Genomic DNA, 12,884 nt, shown 5'->3' on the forward strand with positions numbered 1-12,884 from the left:
TTTCCTTTTACTCTCTAATTTGACTTAGAAACTAGTTTACGTGGAATAGTGCTGTCACGTTGGTAAGTAAGAGAATGATGATACCACCACATGGCAGAGAGTCATGGCGTTAACTAACGGTCGGTAAAGCGAACTATTTCTTCTACTTTGGACATATTTTTACAAATCTGGCGATGATGCCTTTCTCTTAGCAATTTCTTCTTTTTTAATACGCTTCGAAATGATAGTACAATTAACAAAATTACAAGCATAAATGAACGCACATTATGGGTAAAATATTTTGTACTTTGCGCATGCAGTGTTGTTAGAAAATTCAAGCATTAAATTATCGTTTATTGATTATGCATATCCTGAAACATTTACAGTTCAGAATACCACCAAACCCTAAAACTCGGAGGCCAAAATAATGAATCGTCGACTCCCAAAGGCAAGTAGCTCCTCGTAGAAAATGCTTGTAAAACTGTTTACAAGGGTTAATCATTTCGAAACTTATGTCCAGTTCCGCCTCTCCGACGATCCGCGGTTTCCTCTGCAAGAAGATGGCTCGACTGGGAATGCAAAAACAAACGATTCAACGCCTTAGTAAACAACGAACCGGCCGTATAGTTCAGAATAGTAATCGAAGACCAGGAAATCGTGCTTGTCTGTCTGGACGACGTAGGTGGACGCCTCGAAATGAAATTTCGTCGGCGGCAGAGGTAGGATAAATTTGGAACAGCCATCTCGAACGAAACACGCCTTGTGTTTTACGTTTCCGCAGCAGTTTCGCGTCGAGGATCGTTTCTCGAGCGTCGCGGCGTAAAACTGGATGAACGACGGTGCACGTTTCCATCGAGTAAATAGTCTACGAACGATCGACGAAAGAATCGTAAATTCCCGTGGGATAATATGAAATTATTATCTTCCTTTTTCGTCGCCATTACGTCTCTCTATCGCGAACTATATATATCACGGAAATTAAAATACTCAAACACGTAACGGGCGAAGTATCATCGAAAATGTTGTTATTGAAACCAAACGCGTATTCCAACGTTGCAGAATATCAGGGTAAACGCGATATCGCGAGTCGTCACGCGTCGATATCAATTTTCGATTCGGATTGAAAATTCGGTTCGTGTGCACGTGCCCATTTTCTCGCGGCGAGGACCATCGACGGATTCGAGGTTTAGTGCCAGACGGCGGAAACTAGGATGCCACGTTCGCGACAGGAAACGTTGGACGCGATGATCGAGATCGAGGAACCCTCGAAGTGCATCAAGTTTCTTCGTTTCCTCTGGAAATTCTTCAGATGCGTTTTCTCCCACGTGTTCCTCGTCTCGCTGGTCGTGTTATACTGTTTGATCGGTGCATACGCTTTCGAGGCGCTCGAGGCCGGTCACGAGAAGGAGGTTTGAGCATTAAACATTTATGCACCTGTTGTTTGTTGCACTCGAACGTAAAACGATCGTAAGAGACGAATACCAACGACGCCATTTGCAGAACAATTAGAGTAGCTGGGCGTCCAACGGAATAGACGCAATCACACACAGTGGTCTTCTTTAAGATCAATGCTTTATTTTTAAGCAATTGGATACTGTTTAATTGAAAATTTTTTTATTCTATTCAGATTTATTTTCTTCGACATCTCAAGAATTGATTATTTTGTACAATATTTACAATATGTACAAACGCAATATTTATGAAAATGATCGTTTGCTTCCCCAATGTGCAGATAAAGAAAAGTATTAAGGATATCAGGGGAAACGTGGCGGAGCAACTATGGAAGATCACCAAGGAAGTCGAAGTATTGATTCGCGAAAATTGGACAGACAAGGCACTGCGCGAATTGAAGGTACGTTTTGATACATGGAAATCAAAAATAACAATTTTAATTTCTTTATTCGATCAGAATTATCGATTAGTTTCTTCCAGAACTTCGAGAGCAAGCTTGTGTGGACGATGGAGAAGGAGGGGTGGGACGGCAGGGAGGGTGAAGACGAAATTCAATGGACGTTCGCTGGTGCTCTGTTTTACTCCATCGTGGTCATCACGACAATTGGTAAGTTCTGTTTTTACCAACGTTATCAATGCAAACAAAAGAAACGTGGCTCGTGTACAAGTATCGAGGTTCCACTGTATACGATCTTCATCAATGTAATTAATTTTATTTATTTGATTCTTCAAACCTAGGGCTCATTAGTTAATTCGTCGAAGACATTTGGAAAGAGTAGTATCTTTTTATTTATTCATTAAAAAAGCAATGATCTCTGATATTTGTACAATTCTCTCGTAGTGAAAATACTTGGGTCGTCTTTGGTATTTTCTTTAAAATATCAAACTAAATTTAACCCTTACGTAACGTCAGAAGTTGTCATAATTTGTCGGAGATTCCTGAAATGACCCAATAAATAAAAATTAACGTAACTATGCTCGAACTAAGATGAGTTCGACTCGGTTTCCGTTTGATTCTTCCTCGAGGATCGACCGTAAACATCGTCGAAGTCGTCGTAGTCGTAATTCTGGTCGTAATCGTAACTCTGGTCGTAAGGTTTGCTGTGAGGTCTCCGATAAGGATTGCCGTTGGGTCTTTGATAGGGGTTGCTGTTAGGTTTTGGATAGAAGTTCACGTTCTCCCCTAGGAAATAGTAATTCCCAGCGTTGAAACTTACTTGGGGCCTTCGATTACCGTTGTAATTTGGTGACTGCGTCAAGGTCGCTGGTCCATACTTATTGGATGGACTCTGGAACACAATAACAACAATATATCTTTTAACACGTCAGTTAATTTTGTTTAAAAACTAAAACCAACCTGGTACGATGGAAGCCGCTCTACTCCGGGTGGCCTAAGAACCAACGCTGGGTACTTTTTGCTGCTGAAGCAGCAATAATTCTTACTCTTCGAGCAAGATCCCTATGAAAAAAATTGTTAAAACGATCAGAAATAAAAAAAATTTTATTTTAAATTTATTTTTGCCCCTGTAATGTTAGTACTCACAAACTGTAGTCCGAATGATGGACAATCGAAGCTGTATCTGCATCTACAAACGTCATATTCTTGATATCGAGGGTCGTTTTTGATCCATGGGGGTACATAACCAACATTCAAAGCGCCATCGTCGATACCTCCATTATAGGGTGGTCTGACAGATTGAAAATACATTTGAAATCCTTCATCTCAATTAATTCCATCGTCATGTCGTATTTCTCTCATAGTAAAACATCAATTCTATTCCAATCAAAAGAAAATACAACTTCCGTAACTAATTAATTTCGACGTCTCGCGTTTAATAACCAGCATTTTTCAGATTTCTGTGCTACGTTGGCACTGCTTAGGATATAATAGCAGAGAAATTATCGTGGAAATTCTGCAGAAAATTTTAAAGAAAGAAGGCTAATTAAATGGTACTGAAGTATTAAATGATTTATTGAAAATTTAGATACAATGAACAATAATAGAGCCATCGAAAGAATCGTCTTGGGTGACCCCTTTATTGAAGACCCCTTCCTCTCTTTGGCTGATGCCTTGGGCGCTCAGAGTTAGCGTTCAATGAAAGTAGTGACGAGTTTGAGTATTTCGCGTGAATTTTTGTTTGCACGTCTACTATTTAGATTCAGTGGATCTTAGCTTTCAAATTTATTATGTTGTGCATATTGGTAGCAATCTCTGAAACGTTCGTCCATTGTTTTGAATAAAAATAACATAACTTGCAGTGTTGTACGACAACCAGGAGATCCTAAAATGTTTCGAATACTTCGCTACGAGCGTCCTGTATAGCAAAAGCAAGGCAGGAAGTGGAAGTTCTCGTTTCTGGAATTTTTTCCCACCTGTCGTAGTCGGTTCCCTCGTCAACGGCAACGTTCGTAGAAAAGTCCGATATTTAAAATGATTTAACAGGAGTATTTCGTTAATAAGAATTTTATAAGGTCAGTGAACACGGAACGCGAAACGTCGAAACAAAATTATTGGATCGGAATAGAATGAGAAGATACGAATACCTTTTTACAATGGCCGTTGGTCCACCAGGACCGACAAGAACCTCTTTGTTGCCAGGATACGTTGCTGGCACAATGGGTCTACTGTAAGGACCGTAAGGTCCAGGATTTTGTGGTCTAAATCCTGTAAAAGGCCGACTGTTGTCCAAATCTTCCAGGTTCTCGTTTACCTGGTACCTATAACTTGACCACACAAGGAATCCACCTTTTGTCATACAAAACATACAGCACCAAACTTCAGTAATACTCAACGATATTTTCATTTACACTTGGCTTGCTAATTATTTGAGAACTTTTCATCGCAAAAGGAAATTGAACATTGTTAATTTCTATGAGTACACCTTATGGAAATTGTAAATAAATCAACGACTGTGCTAAGTCAGGAATGCAATACCCCCACTTGTATCAGGATTAGACCCTCTAGCGTGTAACCTACCCTATCAGCTTCAACTATGATACAAGATCAACTTGCTTGAGGTTACTGTTCGTGGACCTCCTGCTGGTCATGATTCACCGAAGCATTAGACTGATATCTGTCTTAGTATGGCGGGTTTCTGTTAATTGGAATATACTAGGACCAAGATATTTTGGCCTAATTGAGACCATTTGCTCATACACGATCAGCTTAACAAGTTTGCGCATTATAGTCATAAGGATTCAGGTTATAATTAATATCTAGCGGTTAATCGTTCTTGTTAACTATTCAAAATGGCCCAAAATATATGCTACACCTGGTAGAAATAAATTACAGAGTAAATTGTAATCTTCGTATAAAAATAAATGAAAAATTTGAGCCGCAATTTTTTTATTCGAGGCTTTGCTTTCGAGAAAATCGATTTTGAATATTTTTGGGGCACGTGTACGTTTGACTGTCTGACCATTCCTCGATACCTCTACTTAAAGTCGATCTTCGTGTACATTAATGAAGCAGAAACAGAGTAATTTAAATAGAATCAGAGGACAATGATCCGACACATCAACCATACCATATTGATACTTACGAGTGCGCCAAATATTTTCAAACTCAATTTTCTCCAGAACGAAGCCTCGTATGAAAAAGTTTCATCCCACATTTTCCATTCACTTTTAAACGAAGATTCGAATTCATGCTTCAGATTATTTCTATCGGATGAAAATTTGAAACGGTGAATACCTTCCTATCTCGAGTCTGCTGTTCTGCGCGTTGCCCTTCCAAACCCATTCGTCGTTTTCGGAGCCCAACGTGACGACGGTGATGCAACAGACGAGGATCAACGACCTCATCCTGGACAAAATTTGGATCGAACAATAACCGATAAAATCAACGTGCAGCCAATTTATTCGAATAATTAAATTTTCATCTAAAATTGAAAATCAGTTTTATTTTGTTAAAATTTGTATCCGCCCGTCGTGAGTTTTAATTTAATTTTTACTCGACGAGTGAATGAAAATCGTTGTTTATTTTTCGTTCCGTTTTTATTCAAATGGGATTTTTGCCCATGTTTGGGCGTCGATCGTGGACGTTCGCGAGGGTGGCTGAGATTCCGTGAGAGTGACCGAGATTCCGTGGAAGCCTGTCGGTCAGCAGGCGCCGAATATCACTGGAACACGACTAAACGCGAGGGAAAGTGAATCGCGTCTTTATATATGCACCGTTGGAAGGTGAACGCACCGCCGGGCGAGGCTCGAGGTCCCTTCGATAGCGATCTCGGATCAACAGTTTTCGTCAGGGGTGATTCACCCTTGAAACGGCTCGCTCTGCGGCCAGTTTCGGTCACTGGAGTAGAGAAAGTCGGAGGAACACTTGCCAATACTGCAGAATACTTGCCAAAACCGTAATAACCTAATAGCGGAGCATCAACGGATTTAATCTCCCTTTTCAAGATCATTAACCCTTGGCACCAGGAGCCATTTTAACACCCTAGATTCATTCTATTTATCATTCGTATTGCCCTCTATTATTCTGTGCAAACGACAGACGAGGAAGTCAACAGTTTATTTTATCGATAGCATATTTTGGGGTATTTTTATTATTTTATTTTTTAATCTACAATTTAATAGACTTTCTAAATTGTGTAGCCCCCCTCTCGTATTCCTCAGTGCAGAGGGTGTCTAAAAATTTTGGAAACCACTGTCTTAGGGCAACAGAAGACGCAGGCATTCGTAGAGATACGTGGGTGGCGATTATGCGAGAAACAGCTCTTTCTCGGACTTGTCCTTCGGTCTGGGAAAATCCGTAGTTCGGAGAAGGGGAGATCAACCTATCACAGGTGATACTTTGGCCTCTTTCTTTACATAAAATCAAGCGAAATGCCGTCACACGAAGGACGCCCAGATCAGTACTCAACAATGGCAATTTCTTTCGTTGTATCTGTGATTTCTTGTAGCACAAGAAACATAAACATAGAGTTTATTTACGTACATATCAGATGACAGCGTAGAAAACAATTTGCAATATTTTTACAATATTTAATTTTGAGAAAAAGTTTGTCGATCCAACTCGGATGATAAACGAGTCAGCTAGCAACACGACGAACGTTAAAATCGAAGAATCCGAATTACTATGGGGTTGGAGGGGTGGGGACTGATGACATCCTCTCTCGCGGAAGAAAAGTGAATTTCCACGATGGCCAGAGTAGCAGCGCCAGTGAGAATGACCTTGATCATTGAATTTTCTTTCAAAGGGAACGTTTGATCGTACCTTCTTCCCGAAATAAAATTATACGAGGACGATCCAAGTGGCCATTTCCTTCGCTCAAAGATTTCGTCTCGAAACCGACCCCTGATACGATTTCCTTTGTCTTTCGCGATAGCACACGACACAAGGGAACCGTGTTGCCATCTATAATCGATTTATCGAGCGGATAGGAACCCACCATCGTGCACGGAATTCTTTCTCAATTCTGTGTTCTCGATTCATACATAATAAATATAGATATAGTAAATCTTCAATATAAACTGAACTTATATTTTTCATTATACGTTCATAATAATATTACTAACACATTGGTGAGGTCATCCCAATGAAAATGAGTACAAACACGACTATATTTGGACAAAATTTAATTTTACAAATTTGGAAAATTTTTGACAATGATTCGAGTAACATAGAATCAAAAATCATGCGAATAGGGTCGTGTTTGTACTCATTTTCATCGGGAAAACCTTCCGAATCCATCTATGAAACTCTCACAAAGTTATTACGAAGAATATAACAAGGTTTTATTTCTTCAGTTTTCGAGGGACACGTAACTCGAAGTCTCGTTCCCTTTCCGCCGCAACAATGCAATTAAAAAATGTAAGGGGCAAAGAGGGGACGTCTTTTGTCGATTTCGATGAAATTCAAGCCGGTTTGCTTGACTCGGTCGTACCAGAGTACGCTGAAAAAGGGGTTCGAATTGTATAGCCTTTCAAGAAACTCTTTGAACCAAATACGCGCCCGACGAAATCGAAGAGTTGCAGATTCTATCGTCGCGGATACGTATCGCGAGCTGGTTTGAAATTTGCTCGAGCAGCCTTATCGCGGACACAAGGAGAATCGTTGAAACGGAGATCCCCGACGCGTGACCGAGTTGCGTTCCGAAATCAAGCTGCCCGCTCGGACATCCGCTTCCCTTTTGTGTTCGATCGATCCTTGTCCTCGTTCGCCGGATGCAGTTCGTCTCGTCCCTTTTTCAGCGATCCCTTTTTCGAATCGTTAAGGAGTCTGTTCGCAAAGCAACACTGGACTCCCTTCTTTTCACGCGTGAACAATATTACACCGGAAGGAACGTGGAGACGCTCGAAAAATTGGCATTGTTATACAATATTGAACTCGATTCTCTATAAAGGGTGACTCGAATATACGCGATCGTATTTCAGGGGGTTGAATCGAAACTCGAGTTTGAACTGTCAAGAAAACGACGACTTTGGATGGAGCCCGATATATCTCGGGTTGAATTGCTTCGAATGGTCCCAAAGCTGCGTGCCACGCAACTAGAAATCGAGGGTCGAAACGTAGGAGTATGCTAATCGTAAGAGAACTGTTCGAAGATGGAATCTCGACGACCTTGACCCACACTCGAGGATGAATCTTCGAGATGGCGGATGTTGATTCAAGGTCGTTGCGAAAACGCTGCAATCTGAACCGATCTCCCGAATGTTAACCTTCGATTTTGTTTGCATAGTAATTTGGACACTAACCTTGGTCTTCATACATTCATCTTACATTAGTATGACTTGCTCCTAAAAGATGCTTAAGAAACATATAGAAAGGGAAATTAATTCAGTAAACACAGAGTGATTAAGTATCGGTTTTTAAACAAGCTATTTTAATTTTTCACTGTATAAATCGATTCAGATTTTTTGTCGTTAAAAGAGTCCAAGTAAAATTTCAGTCCCAGATCCGAAACTCGAGTCTCCGGGAAATTAATTGCTCGTTACGCAAGCGGGAAATTAGGTAAAGGCTAATCGAGCGTTTCGCGTCACCAGGGTACGGTCACATCGCCCCGAAGACCAAGAACGGGAAAGTTGTGACCATATTCTACGCCATCCTGGGGATTCCCCTGATGTTGCTCTGCCTCTCTAACATCGGCGACATTATGGCGTCGAGTTTCAGGTAATTGATCCTCCGGAATGCCGCTCCAAAATGTTCAATTTTGTTTCCAAACGCATCACTTTGGTTTTGCCAAGTATTTCCAATGCTGTGCACCGTATTTCTAGATTTTTGTACTGGAGAGTCTGCTGCTACGTGTGCACGAAACCACCTAAGAGGAGGCGACCGAGGCACAGCATGGGCAGATCGTATTCCGTGCGACAATCGGGGTAATTGTTTCGTAATTAAAGTAAACTGAAATTCAGCTGTGTATAATGAAAGTGAAATTTTTGGAAGACGGTACGGAACGAATAGAGGAGCCTTTCGTCGGTCCATCAGGATGAGCCAGAGGTCCGCAGACTCAGCCTTGGGCCTGTCAGAATGCATGACGAGGTCCTCGTACTCCGACACCGATTGCAAGTACGCCATCTTAATTTTGCTTTTTATTCGGTATTCTCCTGTTTCATTTTATAGTAACAAAAGAATTCCCCCCCTAATAACGTGTCTTGTTTTTTTTTTTAAATGGAGGTACAATGCTCGACGGTTCGAGGACATGGAGCAGAAAAGGCCGAGTATCTACCAGCCGCCAGGAAATCAGAATTTGGGATTCAAGTCCGCGACGGTTTATCGATACTCGGATTTACCAGTGGAGACTTCGAGGACTAGAGGTATCCGAATGTTTGAACTAACTCGTTTAAAAAGGAAACCACTGATTCTAAGTAACATTCAGCTAGTCCCAAGATGACGACGCAATCGTTGGACAGAAGGCTGATAATGAATCGTTCACCCAACGACACGGATCGTTCCGCGGTTTTGTGCAACAGATACGCCTTGGACGAGTTGCAAGACGAGCTAAGACGGTGGCAGGCTACCGCTAGAGACAGATGTAAATAACTTTAAACCGACTATTCTTTCAAAATTCGCCACTCGATAGCTGCTCCTTTACTGTCATTTGCCCGTTAGCGGTAGTCGATACGAGCAAATCGCAGGACAAAGACACGGAACCAATCGCAGAGAGTACCAACAAAGCCGAGAAACAACCTCCATTCACCACGAGGTCCTTGCCCAGGAGGTGTTTGTCGGTCGAGGAGGCCACCACGAATTACAAAGCGACGCCAGGTCCGCCATTGCGACTGCCCTCGGCGTACCTGGAAATGGAAAACCTGAGGAGATCTCAATCCAACAGGACCAGACGTTACAGGAGCAATTATCCAGTTGGTAAGCATGTTATTTCGTCTCCTGCTAGTTCATCTAACCACCTTTTCAGCGCGATCTTACAGACGAGATCAGTTGCCAGCGGACATGATGCCCCCAGCGGGATTCCCCGTTCACAGGCAAGTTTATGTCGATGACTTCGATTCCGATTACGAGTATTATACCACGGACGATCAAGACAGACAGCCGATAAAGCCAGTACCAATTTGGCTGTGCGTGTTTCTGGTGGTCAGCTACATATTTGGGGGTGCGTTTCTCTTCAGTGCCTGGGAACAATGGCCGTTCCTCGATTCAGCATACTTTTGCTTCATCACCCTAACCACCATCGGTGAGTCGTACACTTCGATAACTTAATTGGATAGTGCTTGAGCATTTTTGCATTGGATGGAAAACGTGATAAATGGTATGCTAGAGTGTATATCTGTTAACCAACCACTTCAAACTTTTAGTAGGTCTAGATTGTACATCTTTATTCCTATTTCGAGCGTTTATACTGCTTAGATATTTCAAAAAGGGTACACAACCGAGGTCGTAGAATATTTCTACGTTTGAAACATTTGACCCGTGAGACACGAATGACTGCAACTGTTTGTTCTATGAATTTTCCGGTGGTCTTGCAACGAGCACAGAGAGATTAGAGTTGTATGCCGTCGTTGGAGGCGGTCAATGACGGTTGAGGGCCGTAAGAAAGTCGAGGATTTACGGTGTTTCAGGATTCGGGGATTTCGTGCCGGCATACAAGCTCGACGCGCACAAAGGGATCGCGGTTTGCTCGTTGTACTTGTTATTTGGAATTGCTTTGCTGGCGATGAGCTTCAATCTGGTGCAAGAGGAGGTCATCAACAATGTGAAGAACGTCGCCAAGAGGCTCGGGATCATCAAAGAGAGTGACGACGAGGAAGATGCCGACGACTACGACGCGTACGACGCTGAATACAACGACGAGGTCGACAACGAGCTCGAGGGCTACGCCCTCGATGCTCCTCGATGTCACTCGATGGCGAGAAACGTTCGCGGAATGTCCATCGCGTAGCTCACCGTGTCCAAAATACCTCCTTTTTTACCAACAATTCACAGTCAACGTTCTACGTTTCGTCGACCCTCGAATGCGTCGCTGTATTTACATTAAACATAGCGATGTACTCGTTTAATTGAGTTGAACTGCATCGAAATCGACGGAAGAGTTCGACTCCTCTCTGACTTAAGCGATTCTTCCACGTAGATGGCGCGACAGTGGCGTAATTGACGTCAGCCGCCTGGAGAGCGTGCTGCAATCGCGCTTAAGGTTAGACAAACAGGCAACAGTTAAGCGGGTCAGGTGTACCGTACTTTAAACGATGTGGTTATTAAACAGTGTTAGTTTCATTCGATTTTTTATTAATATTATTACCAAGTACTCGTCGAAAGGGACCGCGCGATATGCTCAATCCCATCGCTACTTCCATTATAAGGGAGAGGGGAGGGTTCCCCTCAACAGTGCAACTAGCGGTGGGGCTCCCAACTCAATTATTTCGTCGACTCCACTGTAAACGGGGAAAAGCTATAGTCGTGGAAATTGTACATTGAAATAAAAAAATTAGCTCGAAAGTTTCTTAAAAAGATTTAGGAACTTCTGGATGAACTTTGATCCGGGGTAGATCTGGGGAGCTGAATATCTCGTTACGATTCGACGTTAATTCAGTTAATTCTTTACCCTGAGGAATCGATCTCTCGGACATTTTATATTATCTTACTTTCATTATTAAGTTTGAATCCCCATCTAAATTTCTCTAAAATTTACCATCAAAACTCTAAGGAAACCCATGATGTCTGGTATTGAGGCGGGTCAAAGACACCTAAGGACGACCAAGGGGTGTCTCGTTCGACGCGTGATCGATTTCCAAGGCGCGTAGCCCTCTTCTTGGACGATTCCCGCGTCTAACGGGTGTCCAGAAAGTCGGAAGTTGGTCAGGGACGGGCAGCTTGGATCCAGTTATTTTTAGCGCCGCGCTATTTTCAGTGTGTCGAACGAAGTGGCACGGAATCAGTGCACGAGGGAGCCTCGAGGAAGCGGCTCGTTCGCACGCAATTATCCGTAGCGATCGCGAACGTGCTCTTCGAGGAACAAATCGAAAGGCTTCCCGATACGATATTCCGTGTTCGAATCCTGTAATTCAAGTGCAATCGCGATCGTTAGAAGATTCCTTAAGTTCCCAAACGAGACCCGATTCATGGTGTCTGGGAACTTCTCGGTTGCTAGACGTTCCTCCGGTTTCCTGGATTCCGCGCCGCTGAATCGTACCGTCGTGCAGCGTATGAACGATTCTCCAGGAAGGCGTCGCATGACAGGGGAAAGATGATCTACAAGAAGAAACGCGGGCGCGTCTGGTGGAGGACGGGGGCGTGTAGCACGCGCCAACACGTGGCGGGTTGTCGCGATAGAGCGTCGTCCAACGCCGGCGGAGACATAAACGCGATCTATGTTTAGATCGTCGGATGGCCGCGGGGGAAAATCTTTAACGGCGAAATTCGGGAACGTGTCGCGAGCCGCGTGGGACGAGATCCTGGAAACGATCGGACAGCTCGTTCCAAGAAAACTGAGAAATTTTTCGTCCCGCGACAGGTTAGGTCTCGGTTTAGGACGAAATTTTTAACAATAGGTTAGGTTAAGCGTTTCCGATTCTCCGACCGCCGCGAAGTCGATACCAGAACCCCCGATAGTTCTCGATATAATTCAGGGAGGCAGAAAGGATACGACGTTTTCCATTAAACGCGCCACTGTAATTTTCTGTTGCGCCGGGTCACCGATCCCGTATAATCCGACGTCCCCTTTTTAGCATTCCGTCGCGTCTTTCTATCGACTTGGCTGGGAAAAGGAAGCCCGTCGGGCCTTTTACCTGGCAGAAATTGGCCCCGGAGTCGGACGATTTATCGGTTTCGAGTTACGCGGTCAGGTAAGGCACAGACGTTCCGTTCGAACCTGCTGGGAGCGTGTGCGACCAGGCTGTTTCTTTTATGACGCTACCGAAATACTTTCGCGAGGCTGCACCGGTGAGCTTTAACCCCTCGACGCGGATCTTTGTATCTCTCATACCGCGTTGCGTCCATTGTGCGACTGTTAGGGGAGACGCGGTCAAAGTAACACGGGACGATCGTCGAATAATTC

At 43.3% G+C, this 12,884-nt stretch overlaps 3 protein-coding genes across 4 annotated transcripts in view; 2 read left to right on the plus strand and 1 right to left on the minus strand.

The window, feature by feature from the left end:
* The first annotated feature begins 875 nt into the window (after positions 1–875).
* Positions 876–11,273, plus strand: Galene (potassium two pore domain channel subfamily K member galene). Its single transcript, XM_076768351.1, has 11 exons — positions 876–1,388; positions 1,712–1,831; positions 1,912–2,038; positions 8,422–8,548; positions 8,653–8,754; positions 8,822–8,944; positions 9,053–9,192; positions 9,255–9,410; positions 9,488–9,742; positions 9,792–10,067; positions 10,453–11,273. The coding sequence occupies exons 1-11, from the start codon at positions 1,191–1,193 to the stop codon at positions 10,770–10,772; spliced, it is 1,944 nt and encodes a 647-aa protein (XP_076624466.1). The 5' UTR covers positions 876–1,190; the 3' UTR covers positions 10,773–11,273.
* On the minus strand, positions 2,370–5,235 carry LOC143343428 (uncharacterized). The gene is made up of 5 exons (XM_076768321.1): positions 5,126–5,235; positions 3,976–4,155; positions 2,975–3,119; positions 2,789–2,890; positions 2,370–2,720 (listed from the first exon to the last, which is right to left on the minus strand). The coding sequence occupies exons 1-5, from the start codon at positions 5,233–5,235 to the stop codon at positions 2,415–2,417; spliced, it is 843 nt and encodes a 280-aa protein (XP_076624436.1). The 3' UTR covers positions 2,370–2,414.
* A 268-nt stretch (positions 11,274–11,541) lies between the features above and the next one.
* Positions 11,542–12,884, plus strand: part of LOC143343589 (TWiK family of potassium channels protein 18-like) — a 34,605-nt gene continuing 33,262 nt past the window's right edge. For both annotated transcript variants that reach the window (XM_076768626.1, XM_076768627.1), the window contains exon 1: positions 11,542–12,672. The gene's annotated coding sequence lies outside the window, so the exon portion shown is untranslated. The remainder of the gene's footprint in view (positions 12,673–12,884) is intronic.

The sequence above is a fragment of the Colletes latitarsis genome, chromosome 7 (assembly GCF_051014445.1).
Source record: "Colletes latitarsis isolate SP2378_abdomen chromosome 7, iyColLati1, whole genome shotgun sequence".
Taxonomy (NCBI): Eukaryota; Metazoa; Arthropoda; class Insecta; order Hymenoptera; family Colletidae; genus Colletes; species Colletes latitarsis.